Source organism: Xiphophorus couchianus, chromosome 10, assembly GCF_001444195.1.
Source record: "Xiphophorus couchianus chromosome 10, X_couchianus-1.0, whole genome shotgun sequence".
In the NCBI taxonomy this organism is placed as follows: Eukaryota; Metazoa; Chordata; class Actinopteri; order Cyprinodontiformes; family Poeciliidae; genus Xiphophorus; species Xiphophorus couchianus.
Genome location: NC_040237.1, coordinates 7,119,379 through 7,147,378, shown reverse-complemented (window position 1 = coordinate 7,147,378; position 28,000 = coordinate 7,119,379). Strand labels below are relative to the sequence as shown.

At 36.5% G+C, this 28,000-nt stretch overlaps 2 protein-coding genes across 6 annotated transcripts; both read left to right on the top strand.

The window, feature by feature from the left end:
- Nucleotides 1-159: 159 nt before the first annotated feature.
- Nucleotides 160-11,914, top strand: LOC114151949 (elongation of very long chain fatty acids protein 6-like). Of its 2 annotated transcripts, XM_028029507.1 has the most exons (6): nucleotides 160-445; nucleotides 5,210-5,341; nucleotides 5,656-5,807; nucleotides 8,086-8,330; nucleotides 11,535-11,658; nucleotides 11,780-11,914. In XM_028029507.1, the coding sequence occupies exons 1-5, from the start codon at nucleotides 363-365 to the stop codon at nucleotides 11,628-11,630; spliced, it is 708 nt and encodes a 235-aa protein (XP_027885308.1). In that variant the 5' UTR covers nucleotides 160-362; the 3' UTR covers nucleotides 11,631-11,658; nucleotides 11,780-11,914. The 2 variants fall into 2 exon arrangements, with proteins under 2 accessions (XP_027885308.1, XP_027885307.1); XM_028029506.1 differs by lacking the exons at nucleotides 11,535-11,658; nucleotides 11,780-11,914 and having other exon boundaries at nucleotides 8,086-11,282.
- Nucleotides 11,915-13,722: 1,808 nt separating this feature from the next.
- LOC114151947 (transmembrane protein 150A-like) lies at nucleotides 13,723-27,967 on the top strand. 4 transcript variants are annotated; one of them, XM_028029503.1, is made up of 8 exons: nucleotides 13,723-13,925; nucleotides 15,564-15,653; nucleotides 16,206-16,253; nucleotides 18,294-18,380; nucleotides 19,619-19,686; nucleotides 22,469-22,596; nucleotides 26,191-26,368; nucleotides 27,009-27,967. In XM_028029503.1, exons 2-8 carry the CDS (start codon nucleotides 15,589-15,591, stop codon nucleotides 27,254-27,256), a joined length of 822 nt encoding a protein of 273 aa, XP_027885304.1. In that variant the 5' UTR covers nucleotides 13,723-13,925; nucleotides 15,564-15,588; the 3' UTR covers nucleotides 27,257-27,967. The 4 variants fall into 4 exon arrangements, with proteins under 4 accessions (XP_027885304.1, XP_027885303.1, XP_027885305.1 ...); XM_028029502.1 differs by having other exon boundaries at nucleotides 13,724-13,925; nucleotides 15,533-15,653; XM_028029504.1 differs by lacking the exon at nucleotides 13,723-13,925 and having other exon boundaries at nucleotides 15,533-15,653; nucleotides 16,206-16,270.
- The last annotated feature ends 33 nt before the right edge of the window (nucleotides 27,968-28,000 follow it).

Below are 28,000 nucleotides of genomic sequence, written 5' to 3'. Positions count from 1 at the left end.
TAATTATTCTGTACGAGTGTAGCGATGTAAAAAAAAATCCGATATCAATTGTTTTCCTTTGTCTCTTGTCCCCTTTTGATTTTTGAAACAGCTGTGACGCCTCCGTGGTGTTTTATTGTGAAGGTCTGAACCGGAAACGGCTAGTCATCCTAAAGCTAGCTTTATCCGCCTTGAGAAAAGTGACAGCGGGACGCTCCATTCGAGCACACGGCATCTTTTTCTCCTCCTTAGGACGTACCTGGAAGTTGGATAAAGCTGCAGCGATCACATTGTAGCTTTCAGTAGCCACTATAGTTCTAGTGAATATATTAATTCCCTCTCCCGTCGATAAAATAATCCAGAAACTTCAATTGCGGAAGAAAATGAACGAGAGCGAACTGAACCTTTTTGATTTTGAGCGACGGTTCGATGAAACTCGAGCTCTGGAATGGATGCAGGAAAACTGGTGAGTGCATTTAAAACTATCGTAAATAGGATAAAACACCAGAATTGGCTGCTGTGGCTTTTTTTTTTTAAACCGGCAACATTTCGTACTTTACAATTACAAATTCGTTGTAAAGGCGGGGCATTTTAATTTTAGGCACTTCCTTTTCAAAAGGGTTTCAAGGATGCAAAGTATTACTCACCACACCTTGAACTTTTTAACATTTTGTTATGCTGTAGCCAAAACCTAAACTTTTATTTATCTAATAAGGAAGACAAAGATACATGATTTAAAAAATAAAATAATACAAACACAAACCGAAACCATACTTTCAGTGTGGTATGAATCTGTAGAGTTTGCACATCAAGAGACTCGGTCAAGTTGGCTGGAGAACTCTGATCAGAAAAGCATCACAGGGAGGTGCTGCCATCAACAAGAGCAGCACAGAAATCCTCAGATCAGATGGGGGGCATCTGTTGACTGGATATCTCCACAAATCAGGATTCTATGGTAGACGGCCAAGAAGAAAGGCTGTTGAGAAAAAGCCACAAGACTGCCGTCCACTACAAGCCATGTGGGACACTGCAAACAAACGGATAAACAGGCCATAATTAATGGAGATCACAATGTTAATTTTTGACCTGCATAAAAAGTGGCAAACAATTAAAACTGCAAATTACATTTAACATTCCATTACCCCTGCAAAACATGGGGGTGGCAGCATCATGATGTGGGAACGTTTTTCTTTAGGAAAAACTGGGCATCTCCCCAGAATTGATGGAAAGATTGATGGAGTTAGATAAAGGGTAATTCAGGAAGACAAGCTATTGGAGCCTGCATATAACCTGAGACTGAGGTGACGGTTCACCTTCCTTGACAGCAGTCCTAAACATACACCCTATTTGCAGCTGTAGTTGCATTGAACCGTACTCTCTCAGGTGGCAGGATTACAAAAGCAGGGGCACGCTTTGTTTATAAAAAGTGTTAAAACCATATCTCATTGTCTTTCTATTTTGCGGTCACAAAATCCAAAGAAGTTTATGACTTTAATGTGGCAGAATGTAAAACAATAGTGTGAATTCTTTCAAAGGGCACAGCTAGCGTTCTTCCTTGTTACCTATCTGGGTGCAACAACAACATCTTTTGAATTATTTGGTTGTGCAGCATTCCTCACTATCCGCATCTGCGTATCACCTGAACAACACAAAGGCGTCTCCTTTATCAGTTTGTTCCTTGTCTTCAGGTCTGATGCAGTTGCAACTGTATTTTAGAAGAAACTCGATAACAATACTCCAAAAAAATACTCAATGCCGTTTTTAATACTAAGCAACATTTTTTTTGAAGGCACGGGATTAATTACAATATGACAACATTGTAGCTTCTTTAATTAGGGGCCTAGAGTAAGAGCTGAATTAGTATAGCCCTAATTTAAAAATAAATAATTGAAAAGTGCCGCTTCCCTGTTTGCTAAACCAGTAAACCAAGTGTTAATGTCCTTTTTTGGAAACATTTACCTCTGATTAAGATGTATCCTTCCATTTTTCTTTCAATTTGAATATATTTGTGGATAAAAAATTAATTTGCCTACTTATAGGGACGTTTAGTTTTTTTCTTTTGTCCGTGTGCCTCATTGGGAAACTACCTCCAAACAATGCTATTGCCTCGTCATCAAAAGAGGGTCACATATGTTGTTTTTTTTTCTGGGATGTATCCTCCATGTAGAGTTCATGTTTTTAATCGGGTATGGGCTAAGAGTATCTTTTATTGGAGCTCTGCTGCCAGAAGAAGTGCGACAATTTGGGAAAATGAGAATGGATCAGCTTACGGATGTTGCTGCAAATGAATATCTATGATTAATTCATTTTTCTAGTATCGATAATTTCATGCTCTAAATGATTGTGACATTCCTGCTCCTCACTCCCAAGACTTTTTTAAGATCCTTGTAAAAGTTATTTGAGAAGCTGGGGTGAACCCACAGAGGAATCTGTCAATCTCAGGTTTGGCTGCATTTTTGAGGTAGATAATGATCCAGAAGATAGTAGCAAGATTAAGAAGATGCTTCTCAGGTACACAAAACGTTTCTTTCCCCTACATTTTTCAGCTAGTGAAAGAATAATGTTCAACCTTTTCGAGATGTTGCTTCAGTAACTCATTGGAAAGGTTTCCTACTTCACAATTATATATGCAGTACAGACCAAAAGTTTGGACACATCTTTTAATTCAATGAGTTTTCTTTATTTTCATGACTATTGACATTGTAGGTTCACACTGAAGGCATCAAAACTATGACTAACACATGTGGAAATATGCACTAAACAAAAAAGTGTAAAACAACTGAAAATACCCCTTATGTTCTAGTTTCTTCAAAGTAGCAACCTGTTGCTGTGATTACTGCTTTGCACATACTTTGCATTTTCTTGATGAGCTTCAAGAGGTAGTCACCTGAAATGGTTTTCACTTCATAGGTGTGGCCTGTCAGGTTAATAAGTGGGATTTCTTGCCTTAAAAATAGTCATGAAAATAAAGAAAACCCATTGACTTAGAAGGTGTGTCCAAACTTTTGGTCTGTACTGTATAAAAAAAATTGTTTGCCTCGGTCTGCCACTTTAAATCCCAATGAGATACATTGATGTTTGTGGCTTTAACTCGACAGAATGTGAAAAGGTTCAAACTTTGTTTTAGCCCCAGATGCATTCAGACACTTGCAATATATTTACTCATGAATACTGAAGATTACCAAAAGCCTAGACTTTGAAATTCAATATGGCTACCCTGCTTATAAAACATAGTGATAGACACAATAGTACATAGATAGTAAATTGTTTATTTGCACTTTTGATTAAGTGTATGCTATTAATCCCGTCTTACTCATAGCAATCTTCAGTATTCATGAGTAAATATATTGCAAGTGTCTGAATGTGTCTGGGGCAAAAACAAAGTTTGAGCCTTTTCACATTCTGTCAAGTTAGAACCACAAACATCAATGTATCTCATTGGGATTTAAAGTGGCAGACCGAGGCAAACAATTTTATATATATCTAAAATTCCTATAATTTGAAGTAGGAAGAGAATTATGCATGGTTTCCAAAGCTTTTTACAAATGCAAATTTGAAAAGTGACATTCCTCTGTATTCACACCTGTTTAGTCTGCTATCCCAGAATAACAGTCCTGTGAAACCCAACTGCCTCTGAAAGTTGTAGATGAGGGATTAAATATTAATCCATCATCTGAAAATGGAAAGAGTATGGCCCAACTGGAAACATACCATGTTATGGATGTATGTGATCAACAACATGTGAATAGAATAAGTGAATTTTCCTTAAATTTTCTAATGATTTTTGTTGGACCACCTGGTAGATAATAAAATCTATATCTTGTTACAAAAAAAGAAAAATCATTTAGAATGCTAAAAAACTACATTAATCAATGACTTTCTGATTATTTTTTATCACCCGACAGTAACTGTGTCAAACTCCTCTTGCATAACAGTTGGCTTGTGTCGACCAAAAAAGCAGAACTACAAAGCAAACATGACTTCATCTGACTGTTTATTCTCTGAGCCCCTTTGGACATCAGTCCAGTTTAAAAATACACTGATCGTTATACATGTGAATATTGAACCGTGGATGAGGTAACTGTTTGATTTTCTGGATTAGGTGTTTTTGTTTACCCTCTTCAAGACACACTGCTACCCCTCTGGCCACATTCTGAACAAATTTAAATGTATTTTATGGAGATTGTATGTGATAGACCAACATAATAAGTACTGAAAGTCTTTTGGGGTATATCTTATCTTTCCAAATTTTCCTTGCAAAATACCTCAAACTTAGTCAGACTGATGAAGAGAGTCTGTGAACACTGATTAATTTGAAGTAATTCAAAGCATTGTATATTGGTTTTATGTCTGGACTTTGGCTAGGCCAGTCTAACATGTGACTACGCCATTGCTCTTGCTGTTTGCTTAAGGTCATTGTCCTATTGGAAGGTGATCTAACAGATTTATTTATTTATTGTGACCAACTTTGCCGTACATTCAGTTCCAATCCTTCAGATGAATGGAACTAACTATAGACCATGAGATTTTAAGATAAAATTTGTCACGTAGGGGTGTACTAGTTGTGTAACGGGCAGATTTTCTACCAGTGTTCTACATCTCAGCAGCTCCTTCAGAGTTATGTTTCTCGACTACTTCTTAGAAGCTCTCCTTGTATAGAATGAAATTATTTTCACCTAACTCTGCCTTAATTTTCTCCACAAGTTTATCTCTGCCTTGTCTGCTGTGCTCCTTGGTCTTCCTGAGGCCGTTTGTTCACTATGTTCTCTAACAAACCTCTGAGTTCTTCACTGAAAGTAAATAAAGACTTCAATTAATTTGAACAGTTTAACTAATTAATTGGTACCTTCTTATGTCAAGTAGGTGCACTGATTTGTATGTCGGTGTCTTAAATTAAGGGTGTAAGAGCATAAAAAGCCACAATTTTTCAGATTTTTATTTGTAAATTATAAAAAATACCAAAAAAACAATTTTTCTCCTACAGTGGCTGAATGGATAACAGTAGGACAGTATAGCTCTTTTGCAGAGGCCCGTTTGCTGAACGGGGTGAACAGGGTATTAGACTTTTAAGTGACTTATTTGGTGGGTAACAGCCAATAAAAAAACTAAAATTATTTCACTCATGCTAAACTATCATAGCATCCCTGTGTGTTTTAGCGTGTCGAGTGTGTTGCATTGTTTGGAGTTTTGCGGAGGGCTTGGGAGCTTACCACCTTTTTCCTCTCTGCAGGAGCAAGTCATTCATATTTTGTGGCCTGTATGCTGCGCTCGTGTTCGGGGGTCGACACTTCATGAGGGAAAGGCCAAAGCTGAACCTACGCCGACCTTTGGCATTGTGGTCGCTGAGCCTCGCCATTTTCAGGTGAGTCCAACTTGCTCTGTGGTGAACTAAAAGCTTTTACTCATCAACCCAGTTGCTGCCATAAAACAGTTAAACATCCAAGATTCTCTGTTTATTTTCCTGCTCTCTCAGATTGTTTCTTTACGAAGCATTTTCATCAAATAAAACATTTACGATGTTTAGGTTGATTATTTCTTACAGCTGAGTGGTGCAGTTTTCTTCACAGTTTATGTCATATTGAAGAGTAATTCAGAGTTTTATGGTTTATCAAAGTTTATGTATTCATTAAAATATTAAAATGTCCTTTTTTTCCATATTCTTTCTTCACAATTCAGTATTATCGGAGCGGTCAGGACTGGAAAATACATGCTGCACATTATCACGAAGAGCGGTTTCAAACAGTCCGTGTGTGACAATAGTTTCTACAATGCACCCATCACCAAGTTTTGGTCCTACGCTTTTGCTATTAGCAAGGCCCCTGAGCTCGGTAAGATTGCCTCTGTTTATTTTCAAACGTTTTGTTTGAAGCTGGATTATAATTCTTGTTTTTATATTCTTAATGCCCTGCATGGTACTAGTTGGTCAATTTGAGGTTGAGCAACATAGTGGTATGAACCAGTCCCAAAATGAAAATATCAACATTTACTCAGGAGTTCAGGGAGCAGTAGAATAGCACATATTACAATACAGTAGAATAGAATAAACCTGTACTGTCTTTAAATTGGGAAATTCATAGTGCTCACAATGCCTGGCTCTGGACATCTCCGAAGAGAATCTGTGGGTCAGATGGCGCCGATTGATCTATAGAAAAAGAGCTAAATGCTCAGGCAGTGAGAAAATTGTTTTAGTGCAGGAGTGAAATGAAGAATGTTTCTTCAGCTGCAAGCAGGAAGGACGTAGTCGCTTTCCCTCTGCTCGGAACTGGAGGATGTTTCTTTTTTAAAGGGAATGGAATTGGAAAGCCATGACTGAGATGTTCAGCTTAAAAAATGAAAGTATGATTTATTTATTTTATTTTACATTTTATCAAGTTTAAATGGAGTTGTATAAATAGATTAAGAAACATAAACAATACAACACAGAGGAATTACTTGAAATACTTTAGTTTTAGCGGTGACGTAACCCAATTTCCTTTTTCGCAAACTAGTCACTAGAACTAATTGTGAAATATGTCACTTACCATCATGTTGCAGTAATAGATTTATTTTTGAAGATTAAGTTACGGTAACTGACAATTTTCTTTTTTTTTTGTCAGAAAATTATTGGCTTAAAACTTTTTTTCTGTACAGACCAGATAAAAATGACTCCATTTGCACTAACCGTGCACTGTACCTACTGTTGAACATAAAAAATGCACATGATGTGATAAAAATACATTCATTATGTTGTATAGATTTTTTATCATTAAAAAATAAAATATATTTGGTTGACACTTTCGCTCCCTTTTGTAAGCTAGCTACTTCTTGGAGAAGTGTTGATGGTGCCAACAGCTGGCAGGGTTGATAGTAACATATTTTTTTACTTAGTAAGCTATATAAGCCCACATAATATATGTTTTACAAGTTTTACAGTAAGAGCACTTAAAGTTGACATCTGTCAACTTTCATTCAACAATTCTTTACAAACGTTAAGACAGCTATGAGCGCTAATACTTCTGAGTGTTCTAACATTAGGGTAGAATTAAATAGGACCTTTTTGTGAATGAATTATCTTGTCAACCTGAAACTGATCTGTACAAAGCACAGTTGTATGCATCCAATTAGCTAAATCAATAAGCTTAACTCCACAGTTTACTACTTAAAAGCCATAGTTCCTTCTATAAATACAGCTAGCCATTAGCATCAGTAGTACTGTTGATGCTAACATCCAGTCCAGTTGCACAGCTAATGACGCAGGTAATCTCTGGAAAATGACTTTTATACAGTGACAATTATTCTAGACTTATTTTTAGAAGTTGCTAATTACTAGCTAATGGAAGTACGTGGATCTGCAGCAAATGTGCTTTTGAAATTCAGAGATTCAGTGAACTAAGACTTATTTTTGTTCTGTAAAATAACCTTGTCAGTAGGAACAAGAATAGTAGTGGTGCTAAATTGCACCACTACTATTAATGGTACTTATGGCACCACAGAGTCTACTATAGTTGTAGACTTTGCTGAGAAGGTGTGAGGACACATTAAATTACATATTTAATGACCAAATAAAATATGGTCATTATTTTATTTGATAAAATAAAATAATGACAGTTTTCACTGTGAACACTGTGAAATGTGAAATTACCGTTTTCACTGAACTGTGAAAACGGTAATTTCACTGAACTGAAAAGGATATTTAAAAAGTAACTTTTGCTTTTAGATGTCTTTGCATATGTGATGCTCATTTTGTTTGCTAACAGCGCTAATAGCTCTTAAAACTAGCACAGGGTGGACAAATTTCACTTTCCATTGTGCAACTATGGGACTGATCTTGTGAGGAAAAATATAAAATGGAAATGCATCAAATTATGTTTGTTTACATTTTGATTTCATAAAGCATATAAATAAGAATAAAATATACACTAAAAATAATTTTTTAAAAAGAGAAAAGCAAAGAAGACATAACAGAAAATCCTTTGAGACACTTTAATAAAATTGCCTTTTTTATAGAATTAAGTGTGTAAATGTGTCCATTACGCTTTCATACATAAAAAGATCTGAATTGTGAAAGAAATTGTTAAATCATAATTTTTAAAATACAGATTCAATTCTCTTTCCCGACTCACCCAGGAGACACGGCGTTCATCATCCTGCGAAAGCAGCGCCTCATCTTCCTGCACTGGTACCACCACATCACCGTGCTGCTTTACTCCTGGTTCTCCTACAAGGACCTGGTGGCGGGCGGTGGCTGGTTCATGACCATGAACTACATGGTTCACTCCATCATGTACACATATTATGCGGCCCGGGCAGCTGGACTGCGGGTGCCCCGGCCACTCGCCATGATTATCACTACGGCCCAGATCCTGCAGATGGTAATGGGCCTGGCTGTGCTAGGCTTAGTCTACCTGTGGATGAATGAAGTGCACTGTCCTTCCAACATGGAGAACATCATGTGGGGCACACTCATGTATCTCAGCTATCTGGTACTGTTTGCTTCCTTCTTTTACAACAGCTACGTAAAGGATCCATCCAGAGACAAAGGATCCAAGGCAGAGTAATGTCTAAGAAGTAGTTTACTGACTGTTTACTGTTTTTCTCACTTTTATCAGCCTCTGCCTCTTAAAGCAGCGATAAATCAGCGACAGTAGACAGCTAGGAGCAGGAGAAACACACAGGTCATTCTGATATAAACTCACAAGTATTTGGAAGTAAAGTATGAGGAATGATCAAGGAAGAAGATAAACAAGCATTGTTATAGGGCTCGATTCAAAACTTTGCCTTGGTGACTCTCCACCAACATCTGCTATGAACATGTAATGGCCAAATATTTGTGAAATGTGTTCGGCAAATGTTTGTGGTCATCTGCTGTAATAAAAATGGCCTTAATGTAACTAAAAAACAACAACTGTGACATAGGGAACAAACGCACATGCTAATTTTATGTTCTTTAAGGAAATGCTCTATTTTATTTATTCAAGCTTGTTAGTTGAGAGCCTTAGTGTAACCTATGATTGAAAAAGCTTGAATCTACAACTTTAACACAAATTTATTTATTATAATAAATATTATTTATTATTATTATAAATAAATGTATAAATAAATTTATAAATAAATAAATTTACTGTAATCCATGAATGATCAGAGATACTTTATTCATTCCATCCAGTTCTAACGATTTTGCCCATCCACCGTCCAAATTTTTGCTTGTTTATATTTGAAGCACAGTTCATCAGATATGTTTTAATAAGAAGATTCTGTTAAACACAAGTTATGAGTGTTTTTTGTTTACATTTCTGTATTCATGACCCAAAGAATTAATGGTTTCCCATTTTAGTGAAGTAAATATTTTACTTCACTACAGTAAAATATTTGTATTTTGGTAAAACTATTTTTATTTTAGTGAAGTAAATATTTTACTTCACTACAGTAAAATATTTGTATTTTGGTAAAACTATTTTTATTTTAGTGAAGTAGATATTTTACTTCGCTAAAGTGGTAAACTAGAATTGATATTTTTCAGAATATTTTCCTTCTGTTGCACCTGTTAACAATATGATTAGTGTCTCTGGTAAGATTTTAGGAACCGTCTAACTTGATATTTAGACACATAAAAGACAAAATAGAAAAATAGTTTTGAAAAGATGCAGACTTATTGATTGAGAGGAAATTGTGTTTAATAAAAACAGCAGCATGTTGATCTTCTAACACATCCACAGCCAGTTTCTCACTTGTAGCAAAAATATCACAATTACTTCTGTCAGCAAGGAAATCCTGCTTATGCAAAACTGCTGCTTATTCAGATTAAATGCATGCAGTATTTTTCCATTTAAAGAAGAAAATAAGTTCATACTTACAAATTTGAATGTATCAAAATAATTCAAGTTAAGATTTCTTTTTTTTTTTGTCGATTCCAATTTTGTTGTGATCATTTGCAGACAAATTTGGGACTAATAAACACTTATGTATAAATATTATCCAAACGTTTTTGCTTCTTACTGACCAGACATAATTTCTGTAGAAGGTGTTGAAATGTAACATCTCTTCTCTGGTTAGAGAAAATAGCCAGTTGAAAAATAAACCCTAGAAATAATTTGAGTCATTAGGAACATTTTAGCAAATAAACTTCATTTGAACATGAAATAAATACTTAGATTCTAAAATATGGTGCGATGTCTGGTCAAATTCAAAGGGCTCAATGATTTTGGTTTGTCGATGCTTCTTTTAGCACACTCAGAGTGTTTCCTCCCAAAAAAATTTTTGGCCGTTGAGTTTTCACTTTGACAATTCATAATGAAAATCTGACGAGCGGATAGAAACCGTGCCGATGCTTTTGATTTTAGAACACGCCCATAGCGCAAATATGGTGTGAGCTTGTATGATGAAGTGAATACGTTTTCATATGTTTTGTCAAGTACGCTATGATACATTACAGGAAGTGCATTCTTTGATACCTTCACACTTTAAAGTGTTTCTAAACAAAAATGTTTTCATATTGATGACAGGTGCAAAATCTTTTTTTTTTTTTTATTTAGTGTTGACTGTTGATAGTTAATAGTTCATAGATTTTACATTTGTCTTCTTACCTTAACATGACTTTAAAAGAATGAGGAGTGTTAAAAGATGAGTTTAGAAATTTCTGGAAATGTGTTGTTAGACGAAGCTTTGAAGGAGAACTGTGAATTTAGTACAACATTAACATGATGAAATAAGGTCACAAATGCTAGTAAAACCATTGGACTCTTCCTTTCAAACTCTTTAATTTCTGCGTGATAGGCACTAAAAGAGAATAGCAGTAAGCAGTCATATTAAAAACATACGCATCACAAAAGCACTGACAGGCTGTAGTAGGGTGATCACATTTCTCTCTACGGCTGACACTGCACAGCCTTTTTGCTTTGTCTCTTAAACCAAAACCTCAACCGGTGTTTCAGGTTTTGCCTTCAAAATTCAACACCGAGGCATTTCCTAAGTTTAGTCTGTGAGGAAAACAAGGAATATTTTACCATTAAGCACTTTTTTAAAAAAAACGTAAAACAAACTTGAGTGTGAGTCTTGTTCACAGTAAAATTTTGCTACCTTGTTGTCCCTGGAGTAAACTCCAAAAAGTAAAGCTTCAGTTTTGCAGGTTTTGCAAGTTCTCATTCCATTTTATAAAAAATATTGTTGTACTTACTTGTACTTTGAGAATGTTTTTTGGTTTTGCATTGAATTATTTCCACTCCTATAAAAAAAAGCATCTCTGTGAAATATACAAATTGTAATTTAAAGAAAAAATAAAGTTAAAGGGCTTCTGGTTACAATAAACCCGTCTTTGTTTTAGCAGACTCAGTTTTTTTTGTCTTTAAGGTAATCTTGTAAATTATTAATCTAATATATAATATATATTTATAATATATATTCTATTCACCTTTGGAACCGACTTATTGCATATTAAATATGGAAAAAAGAGTTTGTAATTAAGTTCTTTTTTTTTTCATTACATTTCTATTATCTGTACACATTTAAGATTCCCTGTACTATAGTAATGATAATGTCATTGTGCAGTAAATTAATATCCAGTTGATTTTCTGACTCAGAGAACCACAGTGTTCTGTGAAGTCCCATCAGATGCCCCCAAGCAGAGAGTGAAGCATCCTGACGGAGAGACAGCCTGCTGGGAGGCCACGGGTTGATGGAGGACAAAACTCTGTCTCAGCTGTGGTGAGAGACGCCACAGATCGTATATTCTGCATCACAGCTGGGGTTTTTTTATCCATGCCTGTGACATTTCTATTGCAGCAGTTATGTTCTTATTTGTATTTTTCTCAAATAATGCATTCAGGTTGAAGATCTCAACCAGAGATGAGGCAAAGATTTGGATTTGTTTTTCCACTCCCAAATACTCCCACCACTAAAGTTAGGTTGATACCTTATTCGGTTTAAGATTGTTTTTGAATCTCCTCAGTTAATTTTTGCTTTTCATTTCTCTTTCGTCCCCCTCAAGGTAATATTTTCTCATAGTTTTCATTCCCCCAAAAATGAAAACTTTTTGGGGGAAAATGGTTTATATTCATCTAGCACATTTTATTTTTAAGTTGTTTTCTAAACATTATTAGAGCATAAGAGGACAAAGCTCTTAATTGAATTGCATTATTACTCAATATTTATACAAGCTGCAATACTAACAATACTGTGACCTTGACATTGAAAAATCAAATTCACTTTGACTTTCAGCTGTGAAAATTTTTTTTAAAAATATATTCAAAGTTTACAAGTTGCAGTAAAGTAACATGCTAGTTTCAGGTTCTATGAAACCAATCTGTAAGTTATGGAAAAGTAATATAAACATTTCAAGAAATTAAGTAAATTATGTGTAAGTCCTGGGAAAAGTAACTTGAAAACTCAAGAAATGTAACTGGTTTGATATAGGAAAAAATAATATGAGTTCTGTGGAGGTAAATGGGGAGTTACTGGACTGTTACCCATAAATTCATAGAACACAATCCGTAAGCTATGGGAAAGAAACCTATAGATTAAAAAAAGAAATGTGTAAATCCTGGAATGGTAACCTTAAATTTCAAGAAATGTATACTATGCTTTTAGGAAAAGTAAAAAACGTTCTGGTGAAGTAAATGTTAAATTCTGGGAATGTGCCCAGAAATGTTATTTATATTTATGGGGGGGAGATTATTTAAATTCCAGGACATTAATCTGTAAGTTTAAAAATATATATCTGAAAATTACAAGAGAACTAACCTGTAGGCTTAGAGATAGTGACATTTTTAAAGTTTCTAGTAAGTTGCAAAAAGAAAACAAAAAACTAAACTTTAGATCCTGGGAAATTAACCTGTAAAATATGGATTGAATTATATATTTATTTTGTAAAGTATTTCTTATACACATTTTGTTCACTCATTAAACATTTTTACTTTCGAAAACGTGATTTCTCAACTAAACACATTGACGGTATATCCAGGACTTAGCGCCCTCTTGTGGCTTTGCAGAGTTTTTTTTCGCCTTTATTTTTTGATCTCCACTCCGTTGCAGTGTTTCTTGTGTTGCTGCCTTGAGTATTTACATTTCAGCACGTTGAGGAAAAGCAGCGGCAACTCACTCAGACACTCAAGAATCTGTGCGAAACTGTTTTGGAATCGTTTGCTTCTTCTTTTTTTTTTGTTTTTTTTTTGTCTAATGTAATTTATTTTTGTTACATTTATGGAGCATTTTGAAGTTATTTCAACTGGCAAACAGATTCATTATTGCTTCACAACATTGAACTGTCAGTTAGAGTGACATTGTATCTAGTATTTGCCTGGTTGTGTTCCATTTTAACTTTTACCTTTTTACCCTGAAACTGGGTTAAAGCTCAGTTAGAGAGCCCGCTGTCAGTATAAATGTACTGTTAGGCCAAAAACAAAGTCTAAAACTGAGAAAAGGCCAAGAAACCTGCATTTGTGCTCCTCTGGAAAGCACTTTGGTCTAATGAGGACCATTTTGACCTGGCTTAATGAGAACAAAAACAAAACAGACACACGGTGCAGATTCCCATTTTGAAATTCTCAAAGAGGACAAAGTGTGCTGAACCTTTAGAGCTACTGGATCCTGGACTCTACTTACTCGACTTCAAAGTGAAAAAGAGGATAAAATCGACCACTTTCCTTACACAAATAAAATGAAAATGAGAGTCAATATGTCCAGCGATAACATTCCATTTACTCTGGGGAGAGAGTAGAGTTGGGAGGAGTTAGAGGTACCACGGTTCTGCTGCTCTCCTCCTTGGATCACAACGCATTCGGGAGAGAGCCAGAAAGAAGTGATGAAAGACGACGAGAGAGACCAGCAGCTGCCTCGTTCCTGATCTTGATAAGGCATCAAACCTGCGGCAGTTTTTCTTCTGGACAATGAAACCGGCAGGACCAAGGTTTTCTGGCAGTGAGGAAGAACTGAAATGAGACACAGAGACTGAACCCTTGAATAAAGAAAACAAGGTAAGAGTTGTGTACTGAAGCTGTGTATGTAGGAAAACCTGGAAAGCATAACTCTGAGCTTTGCTAATGAAAGACATCAAGGCATTCAGATTGGACTGGTTAGATTATATGGTTACTTGGGGGGGGATAGTGTAAGTCCCAATATTTGGATATGAATGAGTCAGACTTTCTTGTAATCTCAATCACTAATTCTCATAATATTTTTCATTAGTCTTGACCGCTTTTTCACTAGTTTACTGGAAACGTCCCATTCCTTCCCTTAGTATGCAGTGAGTCCTTAAAATATTTGAAAAATCCAGGATAATTCAAATTATTACACTACGGCAGACAGTCTGTGACTTGACCAAGGAGAAATGACAACTTGTTGCAATAGACTAAAGTTACTTTAGAACTTATCAATGGTGGTGACAGTTTCAGTTAAAAAGGTAAGAGGCTTTCAGTCCACTGTTCATAATGCGTATGAACTCACGTGATATGCCTTGTTTTTGTGCAAAGATATACAACTTCATTAGAGCTAAGAGTCATTAAACATTATTATCGCCACTAAAGACTTGTAACTATCACATTGTATTCAAAATCTCATGATCAGTCAGTAAGGAGTGTGTCACAGCTCACTGCTGGCACGCTGCACTGATCTTTTTCTGTCTTATCTTCTCTTGCTTGATAGTTGCATTCCTAAATGATTTATCCCTCATCCATTTAATCTGTAAAGTAGCACAGACAGTTTAAAAATTCCCAGATGTCTCTGTTTGTTTGACTGAGAAAAACTCCCAAGAGTTTACAGAAAGTAGAGGAACATTTTTGGTATATTTAAAGTATAGAAAGTTTATGATATGATAAAATATTATTTATTCAGTTCTTATAAAAAATTTGAAGAACAAAGGCGTATAAGCTGAAGTAATGTTCGGTAGTGCATTCAAAGATGTGTTTATTATGACGACATTTTTCTAAAAAAAAAATCTTTTTATTGCAAATGTCAGAATTTACGTTTTGAGTAAACAAAAAAAGAAAAAGGTACAGAAATATAAGGTTTATCATGATTGCAGCTGTCTTTTGTACCATATTAATCTGGTTGGTGTGTAAATGTACTACTTGGATGTATTATTTTTTTGGATTATGATATTTCAGATGGCATCTGTCCAAACTACATCCCAACTGTGATTTACTGTGGATTTATTCATGTAAAACAATTTCTTTGAAAATGTCAGTTTGCTTTCAACTGTTCCAGAATTGCACCAACGCAATGTTATGCTTTGATCTGCATGATCAAATATCATTTATGTATTTTATAAAGTGCAAAGGACCTAGCACAGCGCCTTGTGGTACCCCACTGTTGATCTTAAGTACATCAGAGTCAATATTTGCCATCTATATGAATCATTTCCATTAAATCTTTCAACAAGGAAGGAATCAAGACAGGAATAATATATGTGATAGACATGTTAGGATCGGCATTAGATTTTCTTTGGTTTTTAATATGATTTAAGATGATTTTGTGATCTGAGGTCATACTTAAAGCATATTGTTGCACTTTACTATCATAAGTGCATTCTGGTTGTGTGATTAAGAAAGATGAAATTTGGGATGAAATGTGTTTCTCCTGAAAGTCACGGCGGTGGGCCCTGATTGGTCCTACAGGAGTGAGTATCTGCCGGTGGTCAACATGTCTGTGTGGATGATCCTTCCAGTCAGCCTACCAGTCTTCACCATTACAGGAATATGGGTCGTGTGAGTACATTCAGACTTTTTCAGAGGCATGTTTCTTTTGATTAGAAAAGTTGTTTTGTTTTTTTTAAATGCAGCAAATTTGTCACAATCTAAATTTCTAATTAGAACTTTAGCTAAGCAATGCAGAAGTTTGTAACAAAGCAAAGCTGGGACAAAAATGTAATGTTGCTAAATGACATATTGCAAAGACAATACTCTGGCAGCAAAGTAAACAGAATTTCATCAGAGGATGGTTTTGTTAGTATTTAGGTTTTTTGAGTGTGCACTTTTAAACTTCACCGCAATTTTAGAAACTGTTGCCAGAACTACTTTCTTCTCTCCAGTCACAGTGCTGGGTAAAAGATAGCCACCAATGTCTGATGAAAGCCAGTGAGAGAAGGCGCCTCGTCTTACTTAAAGTTTGTAGACCTGAATCTGCCGTTAGTCACATTTTATGCAAAGATAGAGAATTAAGCAGAATTACACACACAACAAAGCAATGAAAAGATTAATCTTTTTGCTCTCCTGTTTCACTTTTCTTTTATTAATATTATCTTCTTTGTTCTTTTACAGATATGCAATGGCCCTCTACAACCAGCATGTCTGCCCTGTGCACAACTGGTAAAAGACATAAACATGTACACAAATAATAATAATAATAATGTAAGAAAATGGATGGATGGATGGATGGATAATTGTTATTGTTATTATGCTGCATATGTGAAACATTAAAGGTGGAAAGCATCCACTGAACATTGTCAAATCCAGCTGGCTGTCACCTCTTACTAGAAGAAATGTATAGGCTAATTTATCTCTTTGGTTTGGTTCCCCTCATTAGATTTTATTTGACATTGCTCTCATTTTATCTGCATACAGATAAGCAAACCCTTTTTAAATGACCATGTTTCAGATGCTACGGTGAAGCTGCTTTGCTTTAAAACCTCATCTGTTCATGTAAAAAGAAACGTATGTAGGATGGCATGCAGCCTGGGTCTTGGCTTTCAAAACAGAGAAAATGAGTTGTGAAATGTAGACATTTCACCCAAGACATGTTTATTTCCTGAGCAGTCTCTACTCGACACACACCAGCGCGTCCTCTCTCCGGGGTCAGTTATAATCTCAAGGAAGGAGAAATTAAGAAAAAATGCTTTTGAAAGTCTAATGTTGAAGGTAGAGGTTTACAAATATATATAATTAACCAAATTATATATGTTTGGTTAATTTTCTCCTGTCAATTGAGCAAAATGAGAGCTGTGACGCGACAAGTGTTCAAGCCCGTTTTTTAACCATTAACAGTGTGTTCAAACATTTATTTCGCTCACAAATAAAACATTTCTGCATCAAAAAATGTTTTATAATGAACCTTTAAGGTGAAAATATAACTGGAGATTGGAGTAGTTTTCTTCAACTTGGAATTGTTTTAAAATACATTTTAGATGTGTTTCATCTTAGGAGAGATATCTTATGAATGTATGCAAACACATATTGGCACCCCTAGAATACGTAAAAAGCCTAAAAATGTTTTTAACAAAGTCGCCAGTGGCACAACTATTGGTACAGCCAACAATTAGTCACACAAATACATAAAAAAACCATTTTTTAACATACACTTTACATTTAAAGTTGATCAGATTTTCCATATTATCCAGAGTTAAACCCAAAATAATTTAACTTTAAAGTAATCTTTTAGTGATCAACATGTGATTCTGACTGGAAGTAATATTTAGCAGGTAATTTTTAATTTGGTTTTGGAGTGATGGACTTGAATCTGATAGAGAATCTGTGGAAGGAGTTAATGATTAGCGTGAAGGAAACCCCAAAAACTTGGAGCTCATTTCCAAAGACAAATAATCAAAGTACCAGCAAAAACAAAGGAAAATATTGAAGGGAAAAAAAAGAAACACCACTGGAAACATGCAAAAAGCTAGCCAAAAAACAATAGAGTAGTTCTATTTCTGCAATCCCAATGAAGATCTTCACATTGATCATAAAGAATAGTTTAATCTTTCAACATATTATTTTACATGAACCTTGTTTTTTCTTCAAAACCAATACTCTTATTAGTACGCTGTTTTATTTGCCGTATTTACAAAAGGGCGCTGTACAAAGTAATGATTGTCGTGATACCATGGTGACAGATGTGTCGCCAGTGATTTTCTTGAAAAAACAAATCACTTTTTTGTTGACAAGGTAGTTTATCTATATTGATTAAATGTTCTCAGCTTGAAGATTATTCTTATTGTTACGTTTACCACAGTCCTATCAGGCACATAATGAGACTCTCATTGAGATCCAATTCAAATTTAATTCAAATTGTAATACAATCAAAGGTAGTTGATAAAGCTATCCATCTACAGATGCCCAGCTGATTGAACTGAGTCGCTGAGGTAGCAGTATGTGTGTTTTGACATTTGTCTCATGGTCTCACCAAGTGGGATATAAAAAGGAATTGCCCCAAGCACCCATCTGTGCGGTCCTTCAATAACTAAACTGGTGTGTGAGTAGAATTTACCACTAACACCAGGTGAGTCTTCAGATTGAAATTAGACTACTGCAACAACAAATTGTTTCCTTTTAAAGTTTTCAATATATGTTATTTTTTTTCAGGGAATCGTATCTGCACACTGAATGAGTAGACTACATGGACATGTGTCTTTGCAGGTTGTATAATGAGTCCTGCGAGGAACAGCTCCCATCACAAAGAGGACCTGAACTGTGCTGCACCCTGGACAACATACCCCTCATCAGGTCAGCGGTGTCAGGCTTCTTGCGTAAAGAGTTCAGCTCTGTTTGATGTGTATTCACATGCAGATTTCATGGTTTTTCTAATCCCTGTTCTGCTATGCATTTTAAGTATGCACAGGGGAGGCACCATAGGGACACAAACTGAGAAAGCCCTTTAAGCTCTGTCAGCATCTTTCAAACAAAAGAAAGTATTCAGGGTGAATAATCGTACATATCATCTGACATGGCTGTTGGCTTTTCTGCAGTGTTGTGCTTTCCTGTCATTTTAAATCTGCTTTTAATTCCCCGAAAATGAAAATAAATGGGAACTGTCTTCTTCCTTTGTGAATATGTCCTCCACTTGTTTTTCTATGCAGGACTGGAGATTAAAACAGTATTAAGTTGGAGTTAGAAGTTTATTTGGCAATCAGATTGTATTATTTTTGTTTGGGAAAAATATTAAAAAGAAAAAAAAAAGTGCTTGGAGTCAAGTTTCTAAGAGTACCAGGAGAGTCACACGTGTTGAGGGAGAACATGCTGACATGCTAGTGCGCAGCTCCCCCAGCAAAAATTATGTTTCAACAAAAAATGTTGATGTATCATACTAAAAAAATGTAATTGTGTTGCCTAGTCATGTTGGCCTTGACATACAAGATTTAAAATGCTGATAAGTTTGTTTTGTTGACCTTGTGTTACACAACCAGCCTGGTCACTCAGAACAGTAATTTTCAAAGTTCCCCCTCATTTCCTGACCTGTCATCATTTAGAGTTCCTACCTTTCAAATGAAGAAATTTCGCTAATGAGGGTAAATTCTGCCTAACTGTCGATCACGATCTCGACTGAGATCAGAGGGACCTTTTCACCTCCACGATAAATGGAGCTCGTGTTGCAAATAGTAGATCCTTCACCACTCTTTGAATTGCCACCGCAGAATGCAAACAACGATTTCCCCCCTGCAGAGGAATGAGCAAGGAGTTTATGTTGGACACATTTCCAGCTTTTTTTCCTCCTAAAGTAACGATGTGGTTTGTTCATAGTTCACATATTACAGCTGATAAAGATCTCACAAAGTTATTGAAGTGCAGCTAAGTTACCATTAAACAGCAAATGTGCAAAATTGTATTATAGCGCAGCTAAGGGATTCAATTCATGACTACATATGAATGCTGCTCATTATGACTGAATTTGAGACCAACTGAACTAGGACATTAACCTACAGTGCTTTGCTGTAGGCTCATGCTTCTGTCTTTTTCTGTTGCAGTAAATGTGGAACTCTGCCACCTGAAAGCTGTTTCTTCAGCCTCATATGCAGCACAGGAGCGTTCTTGGGTAAGCGTCTTAACAACTAATGTTAGAGAGACACCCACTTTTACATGTGTGCACAGTGATCATACAGATCAAAAAGGTTCAAGCTTGTTTTCCCAGCTGCAGCAGCTCCAGCTTGGTCCTCTCTCCCCAGAATCCAGAGCTTGATCCAAATCTCAGTCCATAATCTGAGGGGGGAAAAATTTACTCAGTTCCTTGAAGGACACTTTTTTTTTTATGCCCCACATGAACCACAAACATTCCCCCTCTGGACAAAAGGGGCAGCTTTTCCGTTCCACTGTGTGCCAAAACTTTTTTAAACCATCTATTTTGGGTGGTCCTCTCTGAGTTCAGGACCCATTGTGCGCTGTGTATGTTGGTTTTATGGATTTTTAAGGGAGGCCTACAGGGAAGAGGAAGAGTTGGCTGAGAGGGTACAGGAGCTTTTGGGAAATGCTCCACACATGTTCATGTCTTGTTGTACGAGTTTGGAGGAACTGGTGTTTGTCCTGGGCCTTACAGAGCACACTTAGTGGGGTTCTGGCATCAAAGAGGCAGAAGCGTGTGACAGGGGTTTTCCTAACAGGACTGAGAACAGCTTTGACTGAAATCAACACATTAGGATTTCATGTTTTTCCCATCTGATCACATAAAGTGACTTTTAATCACACGGCCAAGCGGATTTTTGTTGTCCCTAACCAGTGGATATTGGTGGTACCTTATTGTGTATGTATATTTTCAACTATGCTATTTTGATATCATATATAAAACGTTTGAGCACATGAATGAAATGTTGCCGCAAAATAACTGAATGACTTGGGCCGGATGTTTTGGATTTTCTTCCAGAAGCCTTTCAAAATAGTTTGTGCAATTACTCCAGATTGAGCTGGCCTAACTGAGTCAGTTTTTCCTCAAACACACCATTTGAGCTTTGCTCAAAAGGTTTATGGGACTGAGATCAGGGCTTGTTGATGACTACCTCAAAACATTGACTTTCCTCTCCTTGAGCCACTTTGTAACTTATTTAGCTGTACGCCCTGAGTCAATGTCTGTTCGGAAGACTAATTTGTGTACAAGCTTAACTTTGTGGCTGACGTCTCCAAATTTGCACATAATGTTCTTTCCTCATCATCTGTTTTCTGAAATGCCTCAGTGCCTTCGTGCAGTAAAAGAAAAAAAATGCTCACAACGTGAGGCTGCTACCCTCATGCTTCACTGTTGTTGGTGTTCAAAGGCCTGAAAGCTTTCTTTTTTTTCCTCTAATGAAACATTGTCATAATGGGAAAACATTTTAATTTAGTCTCTTTGTATTACAGAAAAGGTCCTCCAAAAGCATAAGATTTTGCTCCAAAAGTGCAATTGCCAACTGTAATTTGGCTTTTACAGCAATGCGTTCTTCCTCTTTGAGTAGCCTTTCCCCTCATGCTGGAATAGAACTCATTCATTGTAGGTATTGATACTTTCTTGTCAGTGTTAGCCGGTGTCTTCATAAGGTTTTCTGTTTCTTATTCTGAGGTTGATTCATACATTTATTATCAAAATACAACAAGAAAAATCTCCTTTTTGAATATAATTATGGCTGGTCTTTCCGCTGGTGGTTGTGCTCGAAATTAATTGTTTGAGATAAGTGCGGCACCTTCTCACACCTGGAAATAACACATTTAAGGTGTTGCCTACAGAAGCCAACAAAGTCAATAATGGTGTAACTTGGGTTTTTTCTAACTGGTACAAAGCATAACAATTTTAGTAAAGTTCTTCAGATTTTGAAGAAAGTTAGAGCGTAAGACATTAAAACCACAAACTTGACTCTTAATGGATTTTATGTGATAGAAAGACACAATGTACAATATGACTGCAATGTGGAAAGAAAGGAATGCATCATTTTAATTTTTTATTAATCTTTTTTTCTCCAAAAAAGTAAGATTTGAAAAGTGTGACCAGCATTTTTTGTTAGAATTTTGATAAACACTTACAATTTACCTACCAGCTGTTAATTATGTGCGTTCTTGTGTTGGTCTGTCACATTCTCACAGAAAATCTAAAGGATGCTTCTGTAAATTTTTCAGGAATTAAAATATTCCTGCCTCCTTGATAGCAAACACAATCCGGAGTTTGTGTTTGCGTTTGTGAGTTTTTGGGGTTTTTTTGTTTTTTTTACTCAAAGATATTAGTATAGATTTGATGAAAGGCAATTGTCAATGTCCTACAAATCAGAAAGTATGTGCCTTACTGTCCAACTACCCTTTGAAATGCTCAGAATATCCACAAATTTGAACATGGATTTCATACACAGTGTTCCCTTGATAAACAAAAGCTAACCGCTGCATTCAGTTGGACTGCCAACAGGAACGTCCAAACAGGCTCTCTGAGCAGTTTGTAGCATGATGAGCGCCAGATGTGAACGACGACGATGCTGTGAGGCTTTGATGGAACTGTTTGATAAACAAACTGCAGGAATCTGCAGCATCACACCGCAGGAGGAAACTGCGAACTTGCTGCTAATTCTGTCGCAGCTCATATCATGCAGCAAGCTGGAGTTGCTTTGAGCAAAACTTCTTTTTTTTTTTTTAAGCCAACAAGAAAACGCTGTAGAGGCAGGTTAGATAAAAACATGTGGGGGGAGGGGAGGAACAAAAACAGGAACAAGGCTGGAACTGACAACAGTGTATTGTGTTTAACAGAGGCTGAATTTTTCCACCATATTTCCAAAAAAAAAAAAGAGAAACAAAAGAAAAAGAGGCCAGGTGCCTAGGATAAAGAAGGTGTGATCATATAATGATGTGTAATTTTCTCTCTTTCTTTTCAGTGATGCTAGTCACTCTGTTGCGTTACGCTCACGTGATTGAGAAGCACCAGAACTGTGTTCTGAACATGGCCAGCCTTTCCACTGGGTGGATCTGTGCTGCTGGTCTCGCCATGGTGGGAAACTTCCAGGTAATCGAACACCTATGAGTTCAGGTTTATCTCTGGATCCTTAGCAGAGAAGCACAGTGAGGGGTAAAGATGTGTTTAGGATTCACCTTTGCAAACAGTTTTCTCTGGTCCTGTTATCGTTTACTGAATGTAAATTAAGAGTAAGATGAGGTTAGGTGACCCGTTTTGAATTCTACAGGCTCCAGGTAGTCTGCTCACAATTATGTTGGTATAGTTTTGAGGTCTAACATTTTAATTAAAACACTAGTTAAACATTAAGATATATTCAAATCAAAGGGCAGGGTGAGGAAAAAATGAGGCCATAATAACATTTTTAAATGGAAAAAGGAAATCAAATTTTAAAAGCTGTAATAATCTGGTGGCATAACTGTGCACATGTATAAACTAATTGTTGAGGCACTGTTTTATGTGTGTGCAGATTATAGAGAGTCAAAAGCCAACTGTTAAGAGTAGGGAGACCAGTTTGACAGAAAACAAGGCTAACTTAGTGTGACTCAAACAAGAACTGCCAATGTGCCTCAGGGTTTTCTGGGTAGTACTGGTTGTGTTCTACATGTTACAACTAAATATTCTCCATATATTTGGACAAACAAGAAAGGGTTGAATGAAGTGTTTTCTTCCAAAGAGACCATGCAAGATCTGGCAACAATCACCCAAAACCTTGTGAAATAACATCTTGTGCTCTGATGAAACCAAACATGAGTTTCTTTTCTCAACAATTCCAAAAATGTATGTTTGAACAAACGACACAACACAGCACCTCACCAAAAGAGCACAACGCCCAAACTGAAACATGGTGCTCTGGGGTTATTAAAGCTAAACTTTTGCCAAGGTAGAAAAATGTATGAACAAAAACTGGTCAGTTTTTACCGAAAACCATCAGGTTTCTGTTGGAAAGCTTAAGATGTATTTTATTTTTCAGCAACATCAAACATCATGAATATTGAAACTGAATCAAAAATGTTTTACTTTAAGGGAGTGCATAGATGATAGATGTGGAAAAGGTTTCGAAAGGATTCACAACACTCATTTACCTTAATTAACTTGCTATTTTACCAGGCGTGTGTAGATTTTTCATATACATAACTGAAAGTCTATGTTGCAAACAACATAGACTGTTGAAAACATCCATCCATCCATCCATCCATTTTCTGTTCACCCTTGTCCCTAATGGGGTCGGGAGGGTTGCTGGTGCCCATCTCCAGCTACGTTCCGGGCGAGAGGCGGGGTACACCCTGGACAGGTCGCCAGTCTGTCGCAGGGCTGTTGAAAAACATTAAATACATTATTTTATATCTGAAGATGAGATATGAGATCGTCAGAATCAATGCATGGAAAGTTAAAAGATACAGTAACAACACCACAGACATTCGTCTTACTGGAATTTCATGTTGTTGTTTTTTTTGTTCTTTCTACCATGACAAGTGGCTGTGAGAAAAACAAATGCAACTCTTACAAGTTACATTTATTTTAAGACTTTTTAAAACATCTATGGAGTTACATAATTTCCAGTCAGACTGTAATCTCATTGTGAGTTATTCACACCACTTCCAGCTTTTGTGCTGTTGGTTTGTTTAATATTTACGTTTGATCTTGGCAAGAATTTCAAGTCTAATCAGAACAAAATACCAATAGGATGTAGAGTTATTGTACATAGCAATATGCTCTTTGATCTCTAATTAGAATTTATATTCATATCTATATGATGTGTAATTTCACACCTCATTGATTAAGAAATGGAATCAACTATTCCATGCAAATGTTGGTGATGAAGTAAAACATTATTTATGATTTATTTTTGATTCTAGTGATCAATTTTTGATACTCAAATGATAGAATAACAGGAAATCTTGCTCACCTGTCCAGAAGATATGGGTGGGTATGTTGGCAGGAAGTTTAACAGCAAAACAATCACACACTGAACGTCTCAAAAGCTGTTATTAAATGCCACTGGGATTGATAACACTCTCCCATCGTGTTCCCATGAAGACTCTGCTGTGTGCTGACTGCTGGGCCCATCTAGCGTTCTCTATTGTCCATTCTCTGTAGACCTTCCAAAATAAATGTTCTTTCAAGTTCTGTTTGTTCAGTCTGAAAACACCCTTGCTGTGGTGGGATCTTAAAAGAATCATTTCTGTAAGAAGTGCAGGACAGCTGGTAGATTTATTGAGGAGTCATACATGCTTCTCTTAACTCAGATGTTACAGTGTCGAGTATCTCGGGATTTTTCTGACCAAAAAAGTGTGAAAAAGTGGGGCTCGGGGGCCATTTGTAGCTCCTGGCTCCCAACCACAATGTGAGGGTGTTACATATCTCACTGACCAGCAGAGGTGGTTGGTACAGGAGGAGATTTTGTTTACTGACCAATTAAAATCTTGTTTCAATAGTAAATGTTAGTAAGAACAACACTGTATTTATAATAGTCACACTTTTTTATACATATACTTGATAGTAATTTTGACCACCTTTATTGAATGACTTTTACTCAAAAGCAAACTCGTCTTTTTTTTCATAAAGTTAAGCGTTGCTAATGAAAACATTCCCAATGAAAATGAGTCAAATGTCAAACAAGAAAAACATAAAAACAATCCTATACCAAGAAAGTAGGGGGAAAAAACCCATAATGTATTAGCTTATTGGAGACTTTTCATATTACAAGGCAACCATATAAAACTCTGAGTGTTTTTATCTGCAGTCATCTACCCATTCAATTGTAAAACACTGACTCCTTTATTTCAATAATCATATTGCATGATGTTTAATAGGTTTTATTGTAGTAAAAAAAAAAAATCTATATTTGAATACTTTTTACTTGACAAGTTTTTACTTGATTTTGCCCATACAAAACCTTTGGATGCTGCTGTGTTAGAGAGTTATCTGGTGCAGATTTGATTTTCCCAACTTGTTCTGGTTTACTTTTTGTCCCATAGGATTGATCACTGATTGAATCATTACTTCATTGATGAAGTAATGAGGAGTTAGAATAACCTGTAGATGAATACCAGCTTTATTCCCTACTAATCTATCCACACAAATGTATGGTGTAAATCCAAATAAATTCCCCCGATCTAATATAAATTAAATAAATGTTTGCACTTTCAATTATTTATTTCTTCACAATTGACAGCGAAGTAATAGTCTAACATTTGTTGCTTGAACATTTGCAATGAGGCTCTGGTCAGCAAGTTTAGAAAAGCACTCAGTAATCATTCAATACGGACATGTGAGAGCGCTATCTTGATTGGACAAGAAACAGTGCTGATCCATATTTGTGGGTCAGAGGTGAAAACAGATGAGTGTATAACCTGAAACAACCAGTTTTTTCTAAACATGTTGGGAACATTTTCTAAAACAATACATTCAGTTGGGATGTTAGCAGGAAACATTTAGTTTCTTAGAAGTTACAAGCAAGATTTGTGTCTTTGTAGGTATTGTTGTCTTAACTTTTAGGTCATATGATCAAGTAGCTTATCAAGTGAAGATAGTACATCAGTGATTAAAAGGCTGAGGTTCAGGAAAAACAAAAGTTTGTAGAAAATAAACTTTATCCTTTGTCTCTGTTCAGATTACTAATTATTTGTGTGTTTATTTCAGGTGGATTTTGCCAAAGTCCTTCATTATGTAGGTGCTGGAGTGGCGTTCCCATCCAGCATGCTGTTTGTGAGCTTCCAAGCGGCTCTAACCTACAGATTGGCCAAAACCCAGGAGGAGTATTGGATGGGTCACATAAGAGTGGGGATGGCTCTGTTTGCACTGATCGCCCTGGTGCTCAGTATCCTCTGTGTGAAATGTTATTATTTTTCTCTAAAGTTTAGATTTTCTTGAGCAGTTTGCTGAAGGCCTTTAGGGTTTTGTTTACTTGCAAAATCTTACTTCTGAGGTTGCTCACCGCCCTCTCACAAGGTAACTTAACATCACCCTCTGCTGGAGAACAGACTGCTTTACATGGCAGTGACACAAGATCTTAAAGTTATTGCACTTGAAAATTTTCTAAAGTCTGTCAGCTGGAAACTCCTCCAAACTAAAATGCTTATATTTAGAAGGGAAGGTTTCATTCTTAGACCACATGTTCTAGATTTGTTTGCTTCTTTGATTTGTTTGCTTCAGTTTAATGCCCTACTAACCTGTCTGAAATCTACTGAGTGTTTACCGTCTATATTTTCAAACATTTCAGGTAAAATCAGATATGAAATTACATTACCTGCTAATCAACAGACTGTGACGGTGCCAGTTTTCACTCAGAACGCAAAAAAGATCTGAAATAAGCTCAACACAGGCTCAGATAGCAATTAACATGACATTTTAAAGCTGATAACTCAGTTCAACCAATCAACAACGCTCGTTGTATTTGCTTTGTCCTGCCCATCAGATCTGGGGTAGTGTGTTGTTTCTCCTTAACCTCCCATCACCAGGTGGAGTTTTTTTCTGCCAGGAGAGTTTCTCCCTGCAGCACACCTCCGCCATCTTTGAGTGGATCTACTGCATGGTCATCATGTTCTTCTATGGGACGTTTGCCTTTGAGTTTGGAGGGGTGTCAGCCGACACCCTGATCGTTCTCTCCAAAGGAGGGGGACTCCCCAGCTTCTCCCTCACTGCTCACAAGCCGGAGATTAGCGGCGGGCCCGGCCACCACCAGGGAGAGAACCTGTCAATCCTTTAATGGAACCTCACTGGAGGTCACTGTGTAAAACATGGAGGGAGACCCTAATTGCTATGATCATGTTGCACATTCAGTAGCCTCAGCACCAGAGACACTCATAGACTTGTAGTCTGCTACGCTGCGTAACATTGCACAATATCACAAGTGCCCTCCTGAAGACAGAGGCCAGTTACGACCTATACGTGTGGACACAGTTCTCGCTGTTTGTTTTATTTTGTCCTTATGTAATGATCACCCTCTGAATCCTCAGCTGGAGCTGCCTTTCATCTGAACAAATATCTTCAAAAAGTGCCTCAGATGTCTCTCAGAGTTGAAATGTTCAGACACAGAGCCTGGGTATTGTTTTCTGTCAGGAAGTTCTGTTACATCACCACCTCGCACCCTTTCCGTCGGCGCTAAGGTGAGGTTTTCCAAAAGCTTCAGACAATGGGTGGACGTAACTGGGTGCCAAGAATAATTTTCTTTCATCTGAAGTGGACTTTCCATCCAAATCTTCTGGTATGAGTATTTGTTTCTACTCTGAACAGCTCATGTGATTTGTTTTTCAGATTATAATATGCAGGCTAATGCAACATAATGTCGAGGTAGATGCCTCGATTTTGCATATAATCTCAGCTCTGTTGCATATTTGATCTCATCAGCTGTTGTTTTGAGAAATAAAATTCTGTAGAGAGCATACAGACTAGAAAATAAAGCAAAATGAAAAATGGGCGCTTGATTTTTTAATGTGTGAAATAAAGAGTG